This window comes from Desmodus rotundus, chromosome 2 (genome assembly GCF_022682495.2).
Source record: "Desmodus rotundus isolate HL8 chromosome 2, HLdesRot8A.1, whole genome shotgun sequence".
NCBI classification, from domain to species: Eukaryota; Metazoa; Chordata; class Mammalia; order Chiroptera; family Phyllostomidae; genus Desmodus; species Desmodus rotundus.
In genome coordinates, this window is record NC_071388.1 from 194,971,299 (window position 1) to 194,997,210 (window position 25,912).

A 25,912-nucleotide genomic window follows, 5' to 3' on the forward strand; every position below is an offset into this window, starting at 1 on the left:
ACCTCTCTCTTTGATCCAACCTCGGGGTCGGTGTGGTAAGGCCTGGCCTGGCATAGAGCATAGCTCTCTGTTGGGACCTTACAGAGCTGCTGGTGAGAAGGGCCCTGCAGAGGGGGCGGAGCCCCGGAGGGTTTGCCCTGAGCGGAGGGTGAGCACGCCCCTGGACAGGCCCACCCCTGACTCCAGACCATCTGTATACTGAACCCACTCAGCATCCTGGACTCTCTGGCTCTAACAACTTAAATAATTTTTATTACAAAAGAAAGAAAAGACCAAAACATCCCCCAAATTCTCCCATGGGCTTCCCCCTTGGCGCCAATAAATAAGGTGGGGGAGACTGACCAGAGGAGGAGGGGGTCACGGTTCAGCAGAAGAGGGGCTGAGCCTGGGCAGGGATGGTAAGAACATCCAGCTCACTCCCCTGGGCCCAGGCACTATGATCACATTGGCTGGAACACAGAACTCCACCCACTGACAGCGACAGTCTCTGGATGTGTCCCGAGGAGTGTGGCCAGGGAGGAAGGACGTATCTCAGGATGGCCAGGACGGCTGCCCCACTCTGTGGCCTTCTCAGTTCCGGGCAGCACTGAGTCCAGCCAGCTCCCTGCTGGCTCCCAGGGAATCTAGCAGCATCAACTGAGGTGCAAGCCCACCGAATGGGGGGGCTAAGACAGATGGAATGGGTTCTCCCCATTGGGGGAGGCAGGTATGAAAATCGTAGTGAGAGCCGGTTGGGTTGGGACCCACTGTGCCAGCCTGGAGGCCAATAGGTTAGAAGAACAGACCACTCCCTTTGCCAGCTCAGCTTGCATCTCTGTCACCACATCAAGATGGTGGTGGGGGACACTGGCATTGCCCAGTCAAGTGTCAATGGTATAACTCTGTGGTGGACGAGAAGGTGGGACCCAGTACCCTGTGCTCAGGTCCCTTCCAGGGCCAGGGCCCTCCTGCTGGGGAGGCCTTTGGATCCAGTTGGGCAGTTCCAGGAGGACACTGGAGGGATCTTTTCAGCTGCCGGGCCCGGCCATGCCCAGCGAGTGAAAGCTGCTTTCTTCCAACAAGAGCTGTCCCAGGCGGTAGAGCAGCTGGGGGTACCAGTGCACACCCTCCCCCGGGGTCCAGCTGCCCCATGTCAAGCTGTGAAACAGTCTCAGGGGCCAGAAGGCCAAGTGAGCCAGGCGGTGGTCAGCCACAGCTGCGAAGCAGGAGGCCACCACGTCCTCTACCACCAGCGTCCCGTGCCTCGTCAGTGGGGCATAGGCCCCAAGGGCAATGTGTGTGGAGACAGCTGCCACTCGGGCAGGCTGTAGGCCTGGCACCCCAGCCACCAGCACATACTGGCCAGGCTGCACTTGACTGGCAAATGTGGCCTGGAAGTGGGCTGCTGGTTCTGTGTGATTGTTGGCGGTGAAGAGCAGGTGGGCGGGTGTGAGTGCCAGGCGTCTTGGGGGGTCCTGGGTCTCGATGACCTGGAAGACCCTCAGCCTATCTGGCTCCCGATCCAGGAAAATGAGCACTTCGCTGAAGGTGGGGTTCCCATCCTCCCCCATGGCCAGCACCCGGTCTCCTGGCCTCACAGCTGACAAAGCCACACGTGCCCCACTCTCCAGGCGCACCTGGGCTCCAGCAGGGAAGCAGCCACCTGTCTTGGCTGCCGCTGAGTGTTCTGTGGGAAGAAGGGACATGAAGGTGTTACTGCCGTGAAGCTCAGATTACCAGGGACAGCACCCCTCCTGAGCCCAGCCAGACCTCCCTGAGAGCCCCCGTCACCATGTTTTGGCCCCTCTCCCCACTTTTCTTGCAGACTTGAACCCGGCCCAACCCACAGTGTGATCCCTGCCCTCCTCCCCAGTCTATGCCTTGGCCAATGAGAGGAGCATGTCGTGGCTCCACTGAGTGAGAAGAAAACAGCCATTTGGAAGCCCAGATGGAGCCCCCCATTCGTTCTTAATCCTGACAGTGTTGTGAGGTGGTCACAGAGGTCAGAGGTCAGCTGAGCCAGGCAGTGCCCCGCTGTGACTTGACACCCAGAAAGCTGCAGCCTCGTGGAGAAGGCGAGTCGCTTAGCTCCTCGGGGGTCTCAATGTGCCATTATTTCTCACCCCTTAAGCAGACACTCCCCCAAACTGCCCTCTCAGGCTGACACCCCAAGTTCGGTGCCAGAGCCAGCCCTTGGAGTGTGTAGGGAAGTGAGAGGAGGACCAGCTGCGGGGGAGTACAGGCTGCGGGGAAGCCTGGCTCAGTGGCCAGGGAAAATCATCTTCAGTTCGTGGGCTGGGTCCTTGTGCAGGGAGAGGACACAGCGACGTCAGTGGGTGGGATGGAGAAGAGTGTCTGGGGGTCAGGGACAGTGAATGGAAGTGGCCACTCTGGGAGCTGGCACCGGGCCAGTGTTTGCAGGTAAAGGGGGTGTGTGACTTGAAGTAGATACTGTTGGCAGGAAAGTGCTGAGGGGGCGGGTGGGGGTGGGGTCAGCACTGTGGGCGCAGGGGGAACCGCGAATAGTAAAAAAGCGGGCCTGGTCTCAGTGTGCAGGGTCTGCAAGAGCGGCTACTGCCTGGTGCCAGCATGGAGGGCTGAGCCCGCAGCCCGGCGGGGCCAGGCTGGCAGTCACACGGGAACCATCCGAAGCATGCATGACTGGGTTCAGTGTGGGGAACAGGGACACTGACAAGATCTGAGAGGGGCGGGGCCCCAATGCCTGCCCATTCCGATCAACAAGGCGGCCAATCTGGGAAAATCCACTTTATTGAGTCCATTCTGTTTATTCTGGCCCTCATGGCTGGCTTTGCCCCAAAATGCCCAGCTTTAGGGCCCTGAGGGAGAGGCTGGGGACGCCTGCGCCCCCTGGGAAGAGCAGACTTAGTGCCTAAAGGGCCTGGCCTGCAGGCCAGTTGTGGGTTCTGAACCTCTGGGCCCTCCCTGGCCCCTGCCCCGCCCCTCCCTTCTGCACCAGGCTGGGTGGGGAAGGCTGTCTCTGTCACAGCCTCGCTTCCACATCTGTTCAGCTCGCTCTGTCTTGAACCTCCTGCAGCGGGCTCTGTACTGTGGACCTCAAGGTTGGCACCCAGTAGCACTGGGACAGGGCCCTGTCTCCCTAGGCTCCCGCCATTGACACTACCGGGCACGGGAGGAGCAGGCGGTCACAAGCAGAAGTGGGGAGCGCCGCCGAAGTCCTCTTTCCCGGGGTTCCCGCCTCCAACCCCGGGCGGGTCTCTTCACCTTCTCGGTGCCAGCCGGCCCTGCGCCGCCTGCCCACGCCCTGCGGCCCCGGCCCCGGGCCCAGTCCCCAGGCAGCGGCTCACCGGACTTGACGGAGCAATGCACGTGGGCCTTCGACTCGTAATACACCCAGTCGAAGCCGGCCTCCACTGCCAAGCGCGCCAGCAGTCCGTACTTATTGCGGTCGCGGTCCGACGTGGTGATGTCCACTGCGCGGCCCTCGTAGTGCAGAGACTCCTCCGAGTGGTGGCCGTCCTCGTCCCAGCCCTCGGTCACCCGCAGCTTCACGCCAGGCCACTGATTCATCACCGAGATGGCCAGGGAGTTCAGGCGGTCCTTGCAGCGCTGCGAGAGGAAAGCATCAAGTTGGGGAGGCGCTGGTCCGCGTGCAAGTGGAGGCTCGCCTCGCTCTCCCAGAGCGCCCGCCGGAGTTGGGAAAACCGGGAGGGTGCTCTCTCGCTCTCTTTTAGGACCACAGAGCCCTAACTTGCTTCCTGACGCTACAATTTCTGGCTGCCCCAAGGCCCTGGACCGCACTGCGACGCCTCCAATCTGGTGGTCGCGGCAAGCCGTACACCCTTGGGGCTCCTTTATCTGACAAGTAGCCCCTCCCTTCCGTACTCTTTCTGCCCGCTCGGTTTACCGATTCCTCCACAGACCCGAGTGTGCCTTTCCAGCGCCCAGTCCCTTCATCTCACCGAGGCACCGGAGACCAAGGATGGCCTGCTACGTGGAGGGAGGGGAGCGGACCCGACCGCCGCGGGCTGGCCTGCGAGGCGTGCAAGGCCGGAGACGCCCAGTAGGTGTCACCGTAGCCTCAGGGCTGAGGCCCTGGGACACCAGCCCTGCGGGCACGGCAGGTGCCGAGTCCCCGCAGCGTGGAGGTGTGTTGGAGGGAATCCCAGTACTACCTGGATCCCTCGGGCGCCAAAAAACATTCCTTCTGGGACCCTCCTATGTCCAAAACCTGCCCGCACCCCTCCCCGAAAGACCACAGCCCTAGAACCAGAAGTTGGTGGAAAAGCTAGTGCCCGGCTTGGCCCGATGGAGGGCGACGCCGGGCGTCTCCCGCTGCAAGGGACTCCCCGGGGTTTATAAATAGGCAATGTCCCCTGAGCCCAGAGCCCTCAACGCCTCTACGCTGCCCGCATCTGGGAAGAGACCCGAGAAACCCAGCCTTTAATTTCAGGGAGCCGGCTCCACGCTCCGCCTCACATTGGATGGGAGTAGAACCGCGCCCCCAGGTACGGACGGGAGAGACCACCCGTCTGTGCTGACTCCCCGCCGTGCCTGCAGCCCAAAGGACCCGGCAGTTGATTGGGGGCCCTTCCACAGTCCTTGACTCTGAAGTTCGAGGTGCCGCCAGACTTGGGCAGTCCGTGTCTCAACCTACCCCCACGAGCAGAGCTGAGGCCCACAGACCCTTGGACTCCGTCTCCCAGGAGCCAACAGCGGTTATGACCCAAGGCCCGGCCGTCCACACGGCAAGCAGACTAGCTGGGACGCTCACTGCCTGGGGAAGGAGCTCTGCGCGCTCCGGGATCCTAGCTCCCCACCTATGTTCACTGGCGCGCCCCTTCTCCCCGCCCCTTTCTCCCCCGCCACCCCCTCCGCGGGTCCAGAGCCGGGGCGCGCGCTGTCAATGATTGCCCAGCCCGTGGCCCGGATCCTTATCTGCATTCCTCTGCGCCCAGCCCGGCCCGGCCACCAGCCAACCTTCGCCCCGACTCTGGCCGTCCAGCCCCGGCGCCAGGGCGCATTCTGAGGGCCGTGGTCTAGTTGCTTTTCCTAAAGCACAGAACGTGGGCTGCCTGGCTGTGGGGGAAGCTCCGGGACACCGCTAAGGAAGGGGACGTAGGTCTCTTCCCTTGCGGACCCTGTTGCAGGCAAGAAAGTTTGCGCCTCCTCTCCAAACCCCCGCCCCTCATTCCCCACCCCCCAAACCCCAGCGTTTCTACTGAGCGCGGATCCGAGCACGCGGAGACTGGCTTTAGCTCTGCTCCCTGCCTCTCCGGCACCCGGGGCCCTCCCTTCCAATCCAACCCGTTACTGCCGCCAAGCCCAGGGATTCCCCAAGTTCGATCCCGGAGCCGAACGCCCTTGCCCCCTACCCTTCAACCGCAGCAGCGCCGCTCGGCTCTCTAGACAGACACGTGCGCTCTCCTGGCAAGTTCTCTCCCACCTCCATCTTCCTCGCTGTTCCTTAACCTCAGACCCCACCCGCACGCTGCTCCAGGAGGGGGCAGCGCATCAGACCAAGAGCGCGCGTGGAGAGGAGGCCGTGGGGCCCCCTGGGCTCGGAGCTTCTTCACCTCAGGGTGCCGAATGGCTCCTAATTGAAAGAGACCCAGTGGAGCGGTGGGTTAGGCCTGGAAGGAACGTGTGGGTCCCAGAGGCACAGGAGGCAGAGCCGGGTCGAGGTGCCTCCGGGTGCCGTGTCTGACCCGAGCCGCCTGCCCTCCGGGGCAGTGGGGCCGCGGCCAGCAGGCTGGGCTGTGGCGCTCAGCAGCAGGGGGCTCTTCTCGTAGCCACCGGTGAGCTCTGGGATGCCGACACTGCCGCCAGGACCCCTGGCTGTCCCATCTTGGGCATGAGGCAGTTGGGCTTGTTGAGAGGGGCAGGTGCCAGAGGGCGTGCCAGCCAGTCGAGAAAAGGTGCCAGAGGGGCGGGTAGGGCCGGGCAGGTGGCGGTGCTTCGGCGGCGGCGCCCTGGGAGCTGGGAGGGCGGGTCGCGCTCACCTGGGTCATGAGGCGGTCGGCGCCCGTGTTCTCCTCGTCCTTGAAGATGATGTCGGGATTGTAATTGGGGGTGAGCTCCTTGAAGCGCTCCGAGCTGCGCGCGATCTTGCCTTCATAGCGCCCGCTGGCGCCCAGGGTCTTCTCGGGCACGTTGGGGCTGAATTGCTTATAGGCGAGTGGCACAAGCTTGCGCGGCGGCCGTCGCCGGCTGCCCACCACCCGGCCCGGCCCGCAGCCCCGCGCCGCCGGCACCAGCAGCAGCAGCAGGAGCAGGCAGAACCGCAGTCGGGGCCGGAGCCGGGCGGGAGACATGGCCGGGAGCCCGGGAACGCGGTGGGCGAGGGCGCCTGGTGGGCTGATGGGTGGGCGAGTCGACCCGGGCCCTGCGGGGGCTCAGGCGTCGGGGTGGCTCCGGGGGGCTCCAGGTGGGGGCGCCATGGGCTGCGCGGCGTGGCGCAGGGCCGGCAGGACTCAGGTGCGGGGCGGGGGCCCGGGGCCCTGGCTAGTGGCGGCGAGCTGTCCCCCTCGGCGCCTCGACTCTGAGCTGCCCGGCTCGCCCGCCGCCAATAAATAGGCCGGCCCGTTTGTTTTGGCAACGCGGCGGCGGCGGGGGGCGGCGGACGGCGGGGCTGCGGGCCGCCGGGCTGGGCTGGGCTGGCCGGGCCGGCGGGTTGGCGGGCCCCGCGGTTAGCACCCCGGCCCGGCGGTCAGGCGGCTCGGGCGGAGCGGGAGCTGCTGCCGTCTGCGGCGCAGCCCGGGGCCGAGTGAGAGGGGAAATGGAAGAGATCCGGGCTCGGGCCCCGCGCAGACCGCACCCTACCCATGTCCCTGCCTCCTGTGTGCTCGACAGCGAACCTGCGGCAAGGGCAGCACAGCCTCCTCCCCCTCCGGCGGGCGGCCCCCGGCACTAGCCAGCCCTCGTCCCGCTCGCTCCTCCGCCGCGAGTCCGCCCGCCCGCTGCCCTCGGCGCCCCCTGCGCTGCCTGAGTTTGCCCTCCCCGCCCGGACGCGCCCCACCCGCCTTGGCCTCGCCTCTGGGCTCCCCGCGGCTCCGGGGTGCCTCGCCAGGCGCAAACCTCCCGGACAGGAGCTGCCACCCCCACGGCGACCGCAACCCACGGCGCGGCCGGACGCGAGGGGCGGGGGGCTGTGGCCGGACCGCACAGCCGCCTACGGTGTCCCCTGCGGGGAAGAAAACCCAGAAGGCAGGAGGCCACTAGTAACCTGGTGCCCCACCCTGGCCCAGGAGACGCTCCCTCTCAGCGTGGTGGAGCTGAGTTCAGTATCAACTCAGTGCACATCCCACGGCCCGCCGGCTGCCGCCGGGTGTGAAGCTGGGAGTGGGGCGTCCATCCTTAGAAGAATCAGTACGGGTTTGGGGGCTGGAAACACTGTTAAAAGGAGCAGATGAAATTGCAAAGGGACAGGCCAAGGTGCAGAGAAGTGCAGCCAAAATGGAGACGTCATCTGGATTCGGGGCTCCGCTGCCGGCCACTTTCAAGAGGGGCAACACAGATCTCAGTGGCGCGGCTTGCTGAGAATGAATGAAAAAAAGAAAAAAAAGATTCAAAGCCAGTGGTATACAGGAGTTGCTAAATAATTACTCTTCTAGATCTGCTTTACAAATTAACAAGGACGTAGGCTATGTAGAGGCAGCTGGAGAAGGAATATAGGTTGTGTGTGTATTTTAATATGCAAGTGTGTTAAAAAGCAAAACAACAAATCACATATTTGATTTGGTTGAGGTGTATTCTACAAAGTCATTAGCAATAGAAATAAAGGTTTAGAAATAAAAAGGTTTAAAAATTCTCATTTCACGAATATTAATACAATAGGTACAGTTTTATTGCTACTTACGTGCCCAATACATGGAAACTATCAGATATTATTATAGCAAGTATTCTACTTGCATTATTTAATTTAAACTCACAACACGACCCCCAATAAACAAACAAACTCCCAACCTCAAATGAACTACATTATCCCCTCGTTACAAGTGGAGAGTTGAATTTCAGAGAGGATAAGCAACTTGCTCCTGGCTGAGGAGCAGGGAAGACTTAAGCCCTGGGGGTCTGACCCCAGGGCAGATGCCTTGGCCCTCTCTCTGGGCAGCACCCTCATCCAGCACAGCCTGTGTTTGGGGCTAAGGCGGCTTTGCCTAGATGTATCACATTTTCTCTAGAGCAGTTCTGTGAACAGAAGCTCCGAACTGGAAGGGACTCAGGAGAATGCTTAACCCAAGCACTTCGTGTTACAAGAAACTGAGGCCCACAGCAGAGATTCAGGATGGCTCTGACCCCAGTGGCGTGGCATGCGTGTCACTTGGAAACAAAATGCGTTATTTCCTTTTCTCCCCCTTGGTTCATACTTCCTCCCCATGCCTCAATCATTCTCACATTAACATTTGATTCTAGGTCTGCGAGCAGCCGATCACTCTGATGTTGCTTCTTTTCCTGGAAAGCTTTCAGAGCACGTTAACTTGTGTTTTCTGGGGTTCAACAATTATCCCTGCAATATCTCTGCCCCGCCCCACCCATCCCCACTCAGATTTCTGGGGCAGACCACGCAGTCAGGTCAATACCTCTCCCAATCCAGACAAATGGGAGCTCTGTTTTCACGGAGCTCCAAAGGAGAAAATCCTATGGGTTCCACGGTCACCTCTCCCAGCCTTTTATCATTATCTATACAAGTGTTGCCTTCAGTCTAAGCTTTCTTCCTTCCTACCTCTCTAATGAAAATTCATCTCCTTTCCTCTTTTTCTGGCCTTAGCGACGAGGGCCATTGTCCTTATTATCTCATATGCATGTTCTTGAAGACTGGTTAGATTCACTTCCAATGTCCTTCACTTTTCTCCCAGTGAAAGACTGCTTCTTTGGGATCCTTTCAGAGGTTCTAATCTCCAGTGATTTATTAACATTGCCTTTCTTCTAGGGTGTGTACTGGGAGAAGCAGATGGAGCCGACATTAACCAAATATTTTCTCTATGACAGGTGCTTCAAACACCTAGTAAATCTTCACAATAACCCTTGTACACAGTCATCATTACCCTCATTTTACAGATCTACAACTCTAGAGGTTTAGAAATAAAGTGACTTGCTTGTGATCCTATAGCTAAGATTTGAACCGGGAGATCTTTTACTCCAAAGCTATATATAGTCTTTTCTCAGGACACAGTGGTGGTTCAAGAGCTGAAGCTCAAATTTAGGTCAGCATCAGTCCAATCTCCTTCAGCAGAGGAAGGGGGAGAGGAGGGGAGAAATTAGGAGCACTGCAATTTCTACAGTAGCAACCTTGGAGCACTTTTTAGCCGACTGGGGCCTAAGAACACTGATCATTTCTCGGCTGCCTATGTTCTTAGCTGTTCAGTAGATGAAGGGTAGCTTTTGAGTTGGGCCAATCCGTTAGATCTATCAGATGAAGGCTGGCTCTTTTTCTGGTCACTGCCAGGGTCTTGTCAGCGGGGAAACCGGAGAACTGATGTGTCCACTCTGGAGCCACTGAAGGCCTGGGGTCTGAGCAGCAGTGACAACCTGATCGAGGCACCTCACATCTGAGTCCTGGGCCAGTGGGTCAAGTCACTTTTCTTCTCTCATTTTTAGAGCCTGGTACCCCTCGGTCATCTCTATTTTGAAGAGAACAAGTAAAGTCTATCTGTCTGGATAACCTGATTAATATTAATTTTTTTTTGCTCACAAGAGTGAAACTTGGAAAAACAGGCTGGAAAGTAAGGAGCGGGGGAAACACACCCAGAACCTGATAATTTAACATCTGTTTAGTCGACTACCATGCTAGTGTTTGCAGCCGGTCTTGAATGTAACGTCATAGTACAAATATAGTGTATAGTGATATGTTCGTATATGTGTGTGTGAATGTACACACAGTGTAGGTCCGTACTTCTATACTGAACTAGTCTTTTTCTCCTCATCCTGCCACTTGGACAGACCAACCCTGCTCTAAATCCATGGTGCGGAGCCACAACCAAACGAGTGTCGGGAGCGCAGTGAGTCCCATACCCTCCAGCAGCCCAGTGCATGGCAGCTGTGGCTAGTAGAGAAAGCACTAGGCCTGGACTTAGCAGAGCCATGCCTGAACACTGTCTTTGATACCTTCAACCTGCATGGCCTTGAGAAAGTCACTGGACTTCTCTACATTTTCGTTTTCTCATCTATAAAGTGAAAATACCACCTACCCCATTGGGTTGATGAGACGGTTAAAATACAAGCTGTAAGTACAAGTCTTGTGTAAAATTTACTGTAATTCTCTGCTGGGCCCACTAGCGGTAGCCTCGGTTCTCTGATTCTTATTGCCCATGTAGGGGTAATATGTCAGGATGCTCATATGTGTGTGCCCCAAGACAGTAGTGGGGATTAGGAGGCCCTACTTCTCTCCATTAGGGAGCATCTGCCTTGTGGACGCCAGTATAATAGGTACACAAGGATAGAAAAGGCAAACGGAAAAGTAGGAGACACACTTATTGTCCTCTGGGAATTTACTGTTTCAGCCTAAAGACACATCATGAAAATAAAAAGCAGTTACAAAGCCATGAATGACCACAGAATAATGTATTATAAACCAGTTAATAGAGAAGATGAACTTGGTCTAGAAGACTATGGAGTTAAGAAACAATCATGTGCACCTGAAACTAATATAATATTGAATGTCAACTGTAATTGAAAAACTTTTTAATTAAAGAGAAAAAGAAACAAAGAGTCTGGGGTGAGATCTCTTGGAAAAAATGTTTTGAAGGAGGGACAGGAATGAGGACGAGAATGAAGCAGATCCTCAGAAAAGGCAGTGGTCCCAGCAACGATGATGGCGCTCGCAACAACGAAGGGCCAAGCTGAACGACCTAGCAAAGGTGAGGATCCCTAACATCAGCCGATGTAACCTTCATAAAAAGCTTATGAAGTTGGCGCCACCTCCTGAATGACAGACTGATGTTCAGAGCTTGTGGGTGGGGAAGTTGGAGCTGGAATCCAGCTGCTTTGACTCCTTAATAATCCAGTTTCTTGGTGAGTGATTCTTGGTGAGGACAAGCATGCTGGGTTGTTGACCTTTGTTCAAATCACTCATTTTTCTCTCTAAATCAAGAGGACTCTTCTGTTATCTTGATGTTGGGCTTTTAAGACCTCAAACTCTGTTTGCCTGACCACTTCCCCACTTGGTTGCGAGCACTCGAACTTCTGCTGTGGATTTTTAAAAGAGGTTAGCAACTCCACCAAATCTCCCATATGCAGAAATGGGATCATGTCTGCCTTTCAAACCTCCGATGAGTCCGGAATGCATTTGGACAACCAATTAAAGCCACTCAAGACTAACAATGCTTTGAAAGTTAGCTATTGATTGGAAATGGGTATGTCAAGTTACCTTTGCCCAAACAGTAAGCTCATTACAAGGCACTTCAGAGAGATCCAAGCATTGAAGACCTTGCTTTGATGACTTTGAAAGGGGCGGAAAAGGCAGCAGAATTAGTGACAAGGAGGATGTGTGTTTCCCCCTCATGGCAGAGACTGAAGATTGTGGGAAACTTATAGACAGGAAGATATACATATAAATGTATGTCTGTATGTGGATAATAACACGCCTACTAAATAATGAGCTTTATTTCCACCCCAGTGTCTCCGTTTGGGAAGAAATTGTTGGTTAAAGAGAATCTTGGAAAATACCAGCCCAGTGAATGTTCAGTAAAGGGGCACAGGAGTACTGCTCTTTTAATCCTCAAGTGATGCTCCCGCCATGCCTGTCAGTGTTCTGTGACTGCGTTTGTACTGGTCACCTGCACTGTCTCTCTCACCAGTCTCTCTTGGTAGAGGTAGTCCCCCAAGGATGCTGGGGATCTGTAGCCAAATAAAGAAGGTATATAGTCACTTGCTCTTTAACAACTTTTCTTAGTTTCGGCAAAATGATAAACTCATTCTCTTATGGTTATAGCTAACAAAATGATATTTAAGCCCCACTTTCTCCTTATAACTGGTTGTTGCACACAACAAAGATTACATTCATTTATACCCACAAATTTCTAAACCAACTTCAGGATATTGCTGGCATGAGTAGATGTGTGTATCCATGTGCGTGTGTGAGAGACAATCTCTCTTATTTATTCAATCAATAACTATTTTTGAGGGCCTACTAAGTGCCAGGCACTGTTTTAGGTGCTTGGGACGTGAGAGAACAGCAAACACAAGACCCGAGTTTCCTGCTCTTGCGGAGCTTTATTCTAATGGGGAGGTATTAGGGAGATGGACAATTAAACATATAAAAATAAATACGTAATGTGTTAGAAGGGAATAAGGAAGGACTCTGAGCACAAAACATAAAATGGGATAAAAGGACTGGGCGTGCAGCCAGCTTGTGGGAAGAGGGTGCAAGGTCAGGAGGCAGGTGGTTATGCTTCGCGGGGTGGTCAGTGGAGGCCTCAGTGAGAAGGTGCGACTTAAGCAAAGATCTGAAGAGGCAAGGGATTCAACTAAGTGGAGAACTAGGGGGAGCATGTTCTCGCGGGGAGAACTGCACAGAGCGCAGGCCCTGAAGTGCTTGCAGATTAGAGAAATGGCAAGGAGGTCGAAGATGAAGCTACGGGGGCGGCAGGATAGAGTGAGTATGCTTGACTTCCTACTTTCTGAAGATGAGGGTATTTTTCAAACTTTCTATAAAGCTCAGAGTGAAGATAATGCACCCTTTGAAGAAATCTATGTATTGACATGGAAATATGGACACAATGTAGTTAAACAGCAGAGAGCAAAATAGCATTTATACATGATTCTTTAACTTTAACAGTCATACATAGTCATGGCTCTCACTTTGTACTTCACACACTTGAAAATTTTTTAGGAAAAAATCTTTTTGAATTTCATCATTGGATTGTAGGTTTCTTGAAAGCAAGAGCCTTGTCTTCGTGGCCACACATGTTTGCATGTGCACATGTATGTAGCAGAATGCCTATTAGTGGGATGCTAGTAAGATATTTTATATATATAATGACTTGAGTAAATGAATGTGTACTGTTTCTTCTTAAAAATGGATTTTTCGATCTCATCCCCAATATATTTCCTACAAACCTGTGCCATTCCTCTGAACTCCTCTGTGTGACCAGGGATTTTCCTGTTGACCTTTCCCATTTGCCGTCCCCAGCACAAGGTTTAACCAACAGTCCAGCCTCTTCATCTACCCTTCTGGTCAGCAGTGTGGCCCATTCTCCGAAGCATCTACTGGCAACCATTGTTCTCATGGAAACTTCCCACTAGTTATTCAAGTTGTTTAACTGTTGAAATGTTTTCCATCACCTTTAGATCATTCTGATGTCAGTTTCATACTTGCTACAATTCTGTATGATGACTGCTGTTAATTTGGTTTTGAGATTCCTACCCAGAAGCACACATACACCTCTTAGAGTCTCAATTCAGGACCTGCATTCCAGATGCCTTTCTGGTGGAAAGCTCAGCTCCCACCAAGCAGTCCCAGCTTTAAAACGGCTTTGATGAATGACCCATGGGAACCACGTCAGGCCCTGAATGATCACATAGCACCCTGGGTGAGAAACACCGAGTGCTCTTTATTGTTCCTCCATCTCCACGCTATATGAACAGACTGAGTAAATGCAGTTTCATTTGGCACAGTCCTGCTATTTCATTGTTCCAATCCTAGAAATGTGCACACACTTTGACCATTCAATCGTCCACGGTGCTGGACTGGGGCCTCGCTGTACTTCACCTCATTGACTGGTGACACAGTGTGGCTGCAGCCTGTGCCCCGGGCATCTGGATGCATGACTGCCCAGTACCTGAAGTCGGCCACTTCACAAGCCGGATGGCCGACCATCTGCAAGAGGGATGGCCTCTGCCTTTTGCCAACATATCACCACGATAATTTTCCCCTTTAGCATCCAGGCACCGCATCTTTTTTGATTCTCAATGTCATTGTACAGTGTTTCTATTCCCTCTGTGCCACTGTTCTAATCATGTGAACTACCCTGTCACAGTTAATTCAGACTCACTGCCGGGAGCAACACCATGGCCATTGCCCCTACCAGAAAGCCACTCCAGTGAGGGTGTCAGCATCACCTTCATACATCATCAGAGTATTAGTAGTATTTATACTGCTGCTATAGCAGATTACTAATCAAACAGAAAGGTTTTTTTTGCCAACTCCCCTTCCCCCAACCGGTGCCTTCCTGTGTCTTCCAGATGTGACATAGGACAAAAACTGGCATTGCTTTGTGCCCTGGAAGTGCCAGGCAGCCATAATAAATAACACTGGGATTCTCTCCTGATCTGGCAGCACTCTCTTCCTGTCTTGAATAAGGGATCTCTTTACCACCCAGAATTCCCAGAAGTGCTGCTCTTGACCCCTGAACACAGATTCAGGCACCAAGGGCCTTCCCTACCAACTCCAACTCCTTTCACCGACCCCGGGTCATCCTTCAAGGCCCAGGGTGGGAGGGGAAAGGCAGGATAGAGTGCCAGTCAGGAGGACTGCCCTTCCCCTACTCCATTCTCCCTTCTCCTGTCACCGATTTCTGACTGCTGTCGATCCTATCAGGGGTCCATAAAGCGAGGAGGACTCTGGCCCAGGAGAGGGGGGTAGGGGTTAGGCAAACAAGCCAGGGAGGCACTTGGTTGAAATTTAACCACAATATTCTTGGTCTCTATTGTTTTGAGTGAGGCCCAATATTTCCACAGCAGGATTATAGGATCTGATTAACCATGTTAGACAACAATGCCGAGCTGGGATGGGCTTCCCCTTCCAGCTGCCAATATGAAAGAGTAAATGTAACACCCAGATTTCAGAAGCAACTTCAAGCAGCCCCAGAGTCCTAGTCCCCAGTTCTAACCCTGCTAATGTTTTTGACCCCAGACGGGGGGGAGGAAGAGTGTGGTACTGCACGCTCCTTTAACTCCTGGCCCTGAGCCCAGCAGGACGAGTAATCCGGGCACAGTCTTCCCAGGTGAGTCAATGACTGTGTGCTCCCCACACCTGGAGTTCTTCCAGTGCCTCTTTCCGGGTTCCCCTAGGCTGGCCCAGATCCTCAGGAGCCCATGAGAGTTAGGTGAGGAGAGGCGAGCACTCATTTAAAGGGTCCAGGAGTGTGGAAAGCAGAGCAACACTTGTTGGGCTCCAGGATAGAGGAACTGAGCACAGGGAGGACTTATCAGCTGGTAAGAACAATTGAGCTTTTGCTAGAAAGCTTTGGTGCTACCCAATGCCTTCCCATGTGCCATGGTAGAAAGGTGAGACACCAGCATTGAGGGGAAGAGCCCCGAAGCAAAGTCTTAGGAGATGGGAAAGTACTCTTTGAAGGGTCTGGGATGAAAGATGGAGGACGGATGGGCTTGTAGTTCCTCAAGTAGAGAGGGATTCCCTCAGGTCCCTTTCCCTCATGCACAGGCACCTTGTACACTCCCACTTAGGGTGGTGTCTCCAGAGGCCCTGGCCAAGGAACAGGAAAGAAAAACAGAGCAATGGGAACCTTCAACAGGAACCCCCAGCAGCAGCTTCCAGGACGTCATAGCATCTCAAAGAAACCCTCCCTCCCAAGCGTGGGCTCCATTCTCCTCCGGCATTAATCTCTGTATCTAAGTGCCTGGCGTAATCAATTTTGTGAGCCCATAGGTTTACTGATGTCTCAATAATGGGGACAAGGAACCAGGGGCCTTGAGCTCTTACTGTGGTGGCTTCCTTGTCACATGTCACTTACTACTTTTGAGCAGTTTCTTCTTCAGGAAAATTGGAAGATAGAAAAACATCAGAGCAGCTTAGAAAAGCTCCTGATTGTATGAAAACCCAGTTACCGTAAGTCGCACGCTTCGGTAGTGTAATACCGCCATGGGGATAGTTTCTGAGTTAGGGCCAGAAACTGACCCTGTTCCCAAGGCGTGTAATCTAGTGGAAGAATGAAAACGAAAAGCATATAAAAACGTGTATAGAAACACAGATTACACTGACAGCATGGATGGCGAGGGGTGAGCAGAACAGATGAAGGGAGCTTCCCACATCAGGAGGAAAGGTTATGAAGTGGATTTAGGTTTCCTCTGCACTCCTCAGGCCAAATCTTCCTAGTTCTGTCACTAGGAGAAAGTGAGGGACATCATCATTGGAGAGAAGTAAATGCCCTGGTGGCAACGCCAAGGATGAGATGAAATCAGGACCCAGGGAAGAGCCACCTTTTCCATTCTCGCTCCTTCCACCATCTTTGTACTGAGCATAACACACGGGGCCCCTGCTCATCTCAGAGGACCAGTGTGAAGGAGGGAAGGGCTGCGGAAGTTGGGCGATTTAAATGAAGAGGAAGGCAACAAAAGGGAGTTTGGATGTACCACAGGGTAAAATTAGGAAGCAGGAGGCCTGAGTATGCAGCAGACTTGAGTCCACCACTGCAGGGGACCTGCGTCAGCCCTGAGAAAGGCTCTAGATCTGACAGGGACAGATTCTTCCCAAGTCCAGAGCAACGAGCACCAACTTCACTCTTTGCCACTTACACCCTCAGAATCCCAGGATGAGCTCCTCAAGATTCAGCATGAGGACAGAGACTAGAAGCTCCTTCCTCCTTTCTCAAAAACTAACTTGGCTATCCTTTGGAAACACTCCCTGATCTGGGAGGCTGGCTGACAGCCACGGGAGAAAAGAGAATGACCCTAGTGGGATTTTCCAGGACCCAGCCTGGGCTCTGCCCTCAAGGACTGCTGGGAAAGCCCTCAGTGAGGCCGGAGGAGAGGAGGTGCAGCCCAGCTGGAGTGCTAAGGGATGCAGATTTCCCTTCCAGCAAGAGCTGGCCGTCCTAGCTGGCCGTGGGGGAGGGGAGAGCCAACCGGCAAGGCCAAGTAGGCCTTGCAGCCTAGGTGGCGCTATTTCTCTACTTTTTAGGTCAAGTTCCTGCAGGAACTTCCTCGAGGTCTCTAGTCCTGCTCCTGGTTTGCTGGCTTGCTCGTGTAAACCACCTTATATTATTTTTTTTTCTAAAAATACTCCAAAGCAATTGAAAGAGTCCCTTCTCCCACCAGCCAGCCCTGGCCCCAACCCCGGCCCCGGGGAGCGGGCGGGTAGGCGGGGAGGTGGGCCACTGCTTTATTAAACACAGGGAAAACTAATATTTACGGAATAAAATTTATGGAGCAGCCACGAGAATTCGACCCTTTTATGTGCATGCGGAGTGGGGGTTGGGTCAGGCTGGGGGCCTCAGGGAGGGGCCCAAGCCAGGGGGCAGGGCTGGAATACAGCCTGGTTAGGCCAATTTGTCAAGGCAGGGATTCCCTGGAGTTGCCCCAGGAAGCAAGATTCTCAACCACCACCCCTAGGTTTGGGGGGTAAGAGCTTCAGGGCAAGAAGGCCTGAGGCAGGGCGTCTGGAAGCAATGTTTACAGAAGGGTGTGTTTGGGCAATATCCCCGTGGAGACAGCAACCTTTGGGGACAGAGTGGGCAGTGGATGGAGCGGTCATTAGGCATATTCTTATTTAACCTTTTTAAAAAGTACACATTCTTTTGGGAACATGAAAAAAGTATGCTCTTATGATTTTACTCATAATTTGGGGGGATTCACAACCCCCTGGCCTCCCTATGATTACAAATGCCTGCTCTGGAGACTGTGCTTTAAGGTAGAGTGATTACCCAGGTAAAGAACCTATATTTTCTCCCAGCTTGCTGGGGAAGTCATTTCATTTTCCATGTGGTCTCATATCTTGTAGACCCTGAAATCTGGCTATCTAAATTATGCCAAAAAGAAACTAAACAATGAAATGAGCTACCTATAGATTGTTTTTCTTGGTTCCCAATTCACTTCAATGACAGGCACAGCCGGCTGTGGGATGCTTGCACCCCGGGACACTGGGGATTGGCGGTAAAGCAAGTTATCAGCAGCAACTGGGGTGAGCCCTGGTGGAGCTCTCAGGCTCTGCCTGTGGGAAAGACAAGGGGGTAAGCCCTGGAGTCCTGGAAGTTTCCTGCCTTAAAGAGCAATGAGGAGTAGAACATCCTATTGAAAGTAGGCAGGGGCCTAGGAGAAGGATGTTACAGCAACAGGCAGGAAAGGAGGACCTGACAACCTTTCTGGAAAATGTTTTCAGTAATGTACGGAATGATGAACTCAGCTGTCTGGGTTCAAATGCTGGCTGCACTCATTAGCTGTGTGACCTTTGATAGGCCACTTAATCTCTCCAAGACTCCATTTCCTAGTGGGTTTACAGTATCTTCCTCACATGATGTTGTGAGGATTCAATGCCAGGTGCTTACTTAACCTAGTACACATTAACAGCTCAATAAGTATTATTGTTGCTCTCTTCATAACCATTATTATTTTATTATTGCTTGGACTGTCCGCTCTCCCGTGATTTGGCATAAGGACGGAAATACTGGTTCCAGCTGGAGAGGATATGAGGGTGAGGAGGCATTTGACGATCCTATGTAAATAAACTGTAAAAGACCTCTGTGGGTTCTGCCCTGACCCCTCCCCCTCTACCTAACAGCTCCCAGCTTAACATCTAGCAGAGAAGGCCAAGGGACTTTGAGAATCCTGGTCTGCTAAATCTTGCCAGATCTGTCCAAAGAGCGACTTCCTAGATGTCTAAGATTCTGTCTATCTCGTACAGCCGTTACATTTTTTTCTTGCTGCGCACTATTCATTCTGTAGGTCAATTACGTTGTCCCAGAGAACTCCTGTGGCCACTTCCTGTTCCCTGTCCTCCTGTATTTCCTAGTTCTTTTTAGTTACTGTGCTGTTTGAGGTGGAGTGAAGGATGGGAAGGTGAAACTCCCTTTTCTCTCACTCCAGTGGGAAACTACCTTGGCCCTACTATTCAAAGCTCTTTGGAATATTAATCCCATGTTGTGGTTTAACCTGTTGTCTATGCCTTGGAATAAGACACCCCCCCCCCAAAAAAAAACCCACCCACATCAATTGGGTAAGGGACAGCACAAGCCATCTAAGCCATCTGCTCTGCTGGCTGCCCACCATGAACAGAATTCTCAAGATTAAAGTTCCCACGTAGGGGCTTAGCGCATCCACAGCAGAGAAGCATAAGAAGAACCTGAAGGATTGGACTGAGGGCCTAAACTTTAACCCGAGAAAATAGCAGGGTGGGATCCAGTAAAGTGAAGTGGGTAATGGGTTCCACAGAATAAGTAAGCAGGGGAGCGTGAGGGGTTTTATTCCACGCTAGAGAGAGAAGTGGGTCTCTGAGGAGCACCTGGGACTGGCTGGGGGGGCTCTTGAGAAAGGTAGACAAGGCTTCCTAAGTGTGTCCTGCCTTTTTGCTGACTTGTCCTGTATACCTAAAGTCTGCGGTAGGGTCCTGGGTCTAGAGAACCTCCACCAAAAAAGAGGAGCGTATGGGATTCCTAGACCAGCTTGCTCTTGGATGGGGAAGGCCAGTGCCTGAGGGGTTGGAGCCAGGATTCCCTCATTGAACAGTACCCGCTCAGGTGGCCTCCAGTGATCTGGATGAACTTCAGTGATCCTGCCTCTGACTGAAATACCGCGTCAGAGACACTGCTGCCGCAGGAGCTCCTTTCAAGGCGGCTCTAGGAAGCTACTCCCCAAGTCCATCCTCAGCAGTTGAGACAGTAGGCAGTTTAACTGAAGAGCCCCCTTAGCTTCTTCCTCTTGACCTTGGACAGCTGAGGTCTCTGCACAGGGCCTGAAGTACCCTAGGAAAAAAAGAAACCCAAATTAATAGGGGCTTTGAACATGTCCACTTCATTTAGGAAAGGAACTTTCTTCTTCCCGTGGCCCTGGCTTGGATGAGGCCTTCTTGAAGTGGCCAACACAGTGTTTTGGAGTCTATGTCAGGCTGAGAATGTGGTATAAGACCCTATGCAACAGGCGAATATATCCCTTCTTCCCCCGGGAACAACCCCACAGACCAAGGAAGTGGGATAAGGCAGAAACGAAGTTGAGGTCCATCAATCAGTACAAGAACTGCAGAGCGGGGATATAAAAACTATGACTCTCCATCTAGAAAGCCACAATTTGGAAGCCTGGTGACAAATATCCACCAATATTATTAAGACAGCATCAACCAGGTAGCCATTCCAGGGACCACGGACTTGGGGGCTATAGGCGTGGACTCCTCCAATGCTGAGGATGCCATCCAGGAAGCTGCTCACGACTCACTGTGGGCCCTTTCTCAGGCACTAGGTGGGAGGGCTCGGAGGAAACCGGATCTTCCAGCTTGCTCAGAAGTTGGCCGTCAGTTCCGTGTGGGGAGGCACTACCTGAGGTCTGAGGATCTCCTGAAATCAGAAAGATCAAGGGAAGATAGTGATAAATGCCTTCTTCTTACCAGGAAGACATCAGAAATCCGACACAAAGGCCAGGGTAGGTACTAATATATGAACAGACGGGAGTAGCCCCACATCCAACTTCCAGCTGACGTTTGAAAAGTCCTGTTTCTACTATGAAGGTTGCCCAGGTCCACTTTGACCAAGTAGGAATAGAGCTTTCCTGACTCAAAAAAGCCAACTGTTTTTCTCCACCTTTCCTGACATGTCTCGGGTAGGGGAGTCATCTTTCTCCCGGTTCTCTTGCTAATTCTCCTAAGTGCCTAGGTCAGTTTAATGGAACTTCCTGCAATGAGAATGTTCTGTATCTCCTCTGTTCACCTCTGTAGCCTCTATCAGCTGTTGAGCACTTGAAATGTGGCTAGAGCAAATGAGGAAATAAATTTTTCATTTTATTTAATTGTTATTAATTTAAATTTAAATAGACACAAGTAGCTAGAGCTACCACAAAGCTAGACCCTAACTCGAACCCCAGGGAGACCGAGTCCCCTGTAGCTCCTCACCAGTGTCTTCATGCTTCTGCCTCACTTGGACCTCTTGTCTGGTGACTGCCGTGTACAGAGTTTGTAGATTCGTGACAAAGGGTCTTCCGTCACCAACACTGCATGCCTCTGGGAGTTTCTACAGGGGAGAGGAGATGCTGTGGTTGGTTACACTGTGCTGCCAGAGAAAGGGGACTTGATATTCCACTGGCAGAATTGGCGTCAACCCCAAATGCATTTATATAAAGAAGTTAGATCCCATAGAGGGCACGCATACCCACGCTTGTTGGGACCCATACAAAGATCTCTTGGTAAATCTCCTTTGAAAGGCAATTTCCAAATGTGTATCTTTATTTTCCCCAATACTTAGGTCTATTATGTTTTCCCATGAATACCCCATAGGTCTCTGGGTTCTTTCTTCTAAAGGGATGATGTCAGGAAATCATTATCCCTGAGCTGTAGAGATTAGTATTTTAATTAAATTCACTCCTAAAAAACTCCGTACTAGAGAGAAAGAACGATGAGGTCCAGGGTAGGGGAGTGAGTGCAATACGGGAATGACAGACTGAGGGACAAGAGCAAATTATGGGGTTGTGATGTTCAGTCAGAGGAGATGGGAGAAATAACGCTTACACTGCTTTGGGGGCATACCTGACATCTTGTAGTCCCTGCTGCAATCCCACCGTGCTTTATTATGATCCACGGACTCACAGTGGAAAATATCTCCCCTCAGGGAGGTGAAAATGGGTTCTTGATGGGTGAAAAAAATCTTACTCTTTTAAAGTATAAAGCACAGAAATATATATATACACACACACACACACACACCCCAGAATTTTGGTATATTTTTGATATTAAAATTTCCTGAGGCGGGGGTGATTAGGCAAAAATGTCTTAAAAGGTTCCTTAGGGAAATGATAATAAAAAAAAGTTGAGAAGCACTGTTATATTCCCTCAATACAGAATGAACTGTGTGGATTTTTATTCACAACAAAATGCTTTGCCTAATTCCACTCTCCTGTATTGGCTGAACTGAGGTGAAATAATGCTGAAGGCTGAAGAAACTGCAATAAAAATGAGATGAAAGAGCATGATCTCCTGTGTTCCCGAACTTGGCTGCACTTCCGAATCTTGGACAGGGCCCAGAACTACTTCATCTGTCCCTGTGCATGCAACTCGTATGGTTCCCAGCCAAGTCAGCAGGTCTCCAAGGAAGTCATACCAGCAGCTCCTGTGGGAACCGACCCAAGAATCCTGCGTTGGTCCATATCTCTCGTCAAGGGCACTTCCTCTGGGCTATGAGGGCATGCATTTCTGAAAACCCAGTGAGGGAGAAGGATGGAAGACAGAAAGCGGGAGAAGCAGTGAAGCAGCTGCTGAACCACAGTCAAGATTCTACAGTTACCTTTCCCCAAGCATGGAGGTGGCTGAAAAGACCTGTCGATCCCAGGACATGTAACTTCCATTTCTACTCTAACCTGATTCTCACCATAAAGCTGACACCACTCTTGGACTTCCACTGGAAACCACAGACAATGAATCAGAAGCCCTGAGCACAAACTTTCCTTCTAGCCACGAATCACACCAGGAGTAAAACAGCTCTTCTTGGCAGCATTACCTGAGGAAGACGCCGAGACAGGGAAAGTGAACTATCAGGCCCCACACCTCCACCTTACCTCACTTCCCTTCCAGGTCCAGCTCTCCAATTCCCAAGCCACCTCCTCCCCTAGAAGGTCCTCTTCTCCACAGCTGGAGAGCCCTGACAGTGGAGAGGCCAACAGCTGTTCCTCTTCCTTCTATCTCAGGTCTCTAAGTTTGCCCTTCCTTTTGCTCGAGAGATGTGGCCTCCCCTCATGTCACCTACACACAGCTTGGCTGGCCCTGTGCTGTGTGCACAAATGGCCAGAATCCAGGCGGTCCGGGGCCTCGCCTCCTGCCCTTTCTAGAGAACGGAACAGACTCATTGGTTTTCCAGGGTGATCTTTAGCCGGGGCACGTATGTAGTCTCAAAATGAAGTGGCAGAACGGAAAGGCCACTAAAGCCAGTGCCATCTGGGACCTGGGTCCAAATCTAGAGCTTACACATCAGCCCTCCCTGTATCTTTCCCCTGCTCAGAGAGAGCTCGTCCTGCAGTTGCTGCCGAAGCTTTTTCTGCCCGAGTATATATTCTCAGAAAAGTACTAGGAAAAGAATATTGGTCCATTTGCTGATATTTACTATGTGCTAGACTCCATTCTAAGTATTGACTGTATTAACCTATTTTTGTCTTATTCACTGGTATTTCCTTGGCACCTAGAACAATCTGGCCCACAGTAGGGGAGCAGTAACTGTGTGTGAATGAATGAACATGGTGGCAATAGTATGACCCCATTTCCCTGAGGAAGTCACAGCTAGTAAGTGGTGAAACAGGATTAGAATCCAAACAGTCTGGCTTCAGGGCCCACAAATATTATGACTGCCCTATTTACTTCTCTGAACAGCAGGATTTTAGTCAACAGGCCAATGCAGCCTTTCCCAGGATCGCAACCTTCAGTCACAGATCATCTGCGTACGTTCCCATCCCGCCCAGGAACAAGCTCCCTTGGGTGACAAGAAAGAAGTGAACAGATAAAAAAGAGGCAGCTGGCCCTTCCTGGTAGCCTCAAGGGGGGACAGGCCACACACCCTTAATCTTATTCTAGCTGTTCTCTGTCATCACTGCTTCCCTGGCATCATCTCCAGGATATGCTGGGGAAGAGAGGTGGAGAGGCTTGAGCCTGGGAAGGAGAGACTTTTTAGCTCCCTGCCCAGGACAATGGTAGGGGCCAACTGGAGCGGGTGGCGGAGATCAAAGGGAGAATGCTGGAGTCAGGACTAAGAAAAGCAAATAGCAGGGCCCCTGCTACAAGTATGTTTGAGCCAGGAGCAAGGTGTACCAGCCACAAAGCGGGTCACTGCCCAGAGAGGGAGGGCAAGAATACTGGGTAATGTGTTCTCCTGTATAATGTGTCCATCTGATTAACCCAGAATCAATTCTACTCAGCAAAACGGCTGAGATTCTACCATGTGCCAAGCCCTACAGGCTTGGGGGCGGGAAGATGGATACGGCAGCCCTCCCCGGGACAGGAGTAAGCCAGAGTCCCTGCCTCAAAGGGAGATAGGAAGATATATATAAACACATACATTTTCACGTGTTATGCAATTGTACAACAGAATTACAAACAAAGGGCAATAGGAACTTAGAGAAGAAGAAAGGGATGACTTTTGACTGAGAGTCCTCACAAAGCTTCGCAGGTGGTGACATCGAGTTAAGCCTCGCAAGGTCAGACTTTGATCACGTTGGGAGTTTCGGAGGCGCGCAGGTGTGAAAAGAGAGGATATACAGACGTGTCTCATGGGAAATGAGACTAGAAGGCTAAATTCATATCCAGCAGATCGCAAAGGACTTCGTATTCCGAATTAAGGATATGCCTGTGGGAGTTTCCTTTGTTTCTCAGAGTGGCTTTCTCTAGGATACCACCGCTTGCCAAGGCTTCCCTGGCTCCAAACTAATATTGATACAATGGTGAGGAATCAGAAACTTCCCCTGGGCTTCCGTTTTCAGTCTTTCTGCTACATCTACCTAAACTTCTTCACTGCTTCCCGCTAGTACTGTGACATTTCAATAGTCCCAAGAGCTATAGTGCTCTCCTGTCTCCAATCCACTAGGACTTTAGCTCCTGCTATATGGCCATGTAAGAAGCTTGAAGAAGACCAAAGTTACAGAAATCCCGCAGGGCATTTTAGTTCCCCTTTTGTCCCTATTGCAGCCTGTCTTGGTTCGAGGGTCCACACTCCCCTCTCAGCAGTAACTGCCATCTCCGTCAGGTCTGAAATTCACTCCCCGTGGTCCAGGACTCCTAAGACTCCCTCCTACTCTAACCCCCCACAGGATCTGTTTCAGAGATCCCAATTGCCACTTTCAACTAGAAATAAGGTTTGTGATCTTAGCCCCACCCCCATCTCATATCTCATCTCTCCTTTCCTCTGGAGCTGTTTCAGAAAAGAAGCCATTAGCATCCTGGGGAAGGAAAGGCTGGATCCTGATACACTGCTCACCCTACTCAATATGGGCCCACAGGCTGAGGATGCAAATTGAAAAGTGGGAAATGAGCAAACTGGAGCTCCCCAGCATCAGCCTGAAGCAGGTCTTTGGTGCTGGTACCTGTCCCAGAGGCTGGCACAGCCCCAAGGCTCTGACAGACTGTCACAATGTCACAACTGCAGGGCAGGGACCCCACAGTGACTTCCTAAGGGTAAGAACTCTCCTACCTCTTGCTACCTGCTAAACTGTGCTGGGACTGGATACAAACTTTCATCCTAGGGAGCCCAGTCTTAGCTTAGAAATCATCATCAGCTCCCATTAGGGTTAAGAGCACATTGGAAAGCTCTTCTAAGGTCTCAAATTACCAAAGGGTTACCAGGATAAATAGAAGGGAACAAGAAAAATGGTTTAGGAAGGAAACTCTAAAGACAAAGGCTCTTCTAGAAATAGAACTCTTGCTCTCCATGGCCCGTGCCACGCCCCCCCTCCCCACCCCGCCCCAAACCAACCAAATATTTACCGACCACCTACAGTGCTCAGGATGATTTAGATGCTGGGGATATAGGATGCCGAACAGAAGAGATAAGAATCCCTTGCCCTCCTGAAGTTTACACTCTAGAGAGGGGAGACCGAGGTGGTGACGATGCGGGGGAGGAAAATAAACCAGCGCAGGCATTCTGGCGTAGGGGCAGGAATGCGTGAGCACTTTAAACAGAGGTCAAAGAAGCCTCGTTGAGAAGGTGACATTTTTGAAATTTTGTTTTTCAATGACAGTTTGCATTCAACCTTATTTTGTATTAGTTTCAGGTGTACAGGTGACATTTTTAAAAGACCTAAACAAAAGTGAGAGAATGAGCCATGAACCTGGGTGGAGTGACCAGACTCCCAGTTTGCCTGGGTCCAGGCCCGGTTTCTGCTCGCTGTTTGCTAACAGAGCTCCCTTTCTCTCTTCTAAGTGCCCCACTTTGGACGATAAATGAGATGGTCTCTCTACCTCAGATATAGATGTCCACATGGATCTGTGTTTACTTGAAATTGTGAGATAATGAAGCATACCAGCTGTTTTCCCTGTAAGAATGAAACGATCTGGTTGACATTTTAAAAGGATCGCTCTGAGTGTAGCAGGACAAGAGACGTG

The 25,912-nt window shown here is 52.0% G+C and overlaps 2 protein-coding genes across 3 annotated transcripts in view; both read right to left on the bottom strand.

Moving 5' to 3' along the window:
- Positions 1-230: 230 nt before the first annotated feature.
- On the bottom strand, positions 231-6,947 carry IHH (Indian hedgehog signaling molecule). The gene is made up of 3 exons (XM_024564099.4): positions 5,961-6,947; positions 3,306-3,567; positions 231-1,666 (listed from the first exon to the last, which is right to left on the bottom strand). The coding sequence occupies exons 1-3, from the start codon at positions 6,270-6,272 to the stop codon at positions 1,008-1,010; spliced, it is 1,233 nt and encodes a 410-aa protein (XP_024419867.2). The 5' UTR covers positions 6,273-6,947; the 3' UTR covers positions 231-1,007.
- Positions 6,948-18,879: 11,932 nt separating this feature from the next.
- NHEJ1 (non-homologous end joining factor 1) overlaps positions 18,880-25,912 on the bottom strand; it is a 75,442-nt gene continuing 68,409 nt past the window's right edge. For both annotated transcript variants that reach the window (XM_045198268.2, XM_024564131.3), the window contains exons 6-8: positions 20,732-20,849; positions 20,062-20,180; positions 18,880-19,595 (exon numbers count right to left, since the gene is read on the bottom strand). In XM_045198268.2, the coding sequence (XP_045054203.2) occupies positions 19,521-19,595; positions 20,062-20,180; positions 20,732-20,849 (312 nt within the window). In that variant the 3' untranslated portion in view covers positions 18,880-19,520. The remainder of the gene's footprint in view (positions 19,596-20,061; positions 20,181-20,731; positions 20,850-25,912) is intronic.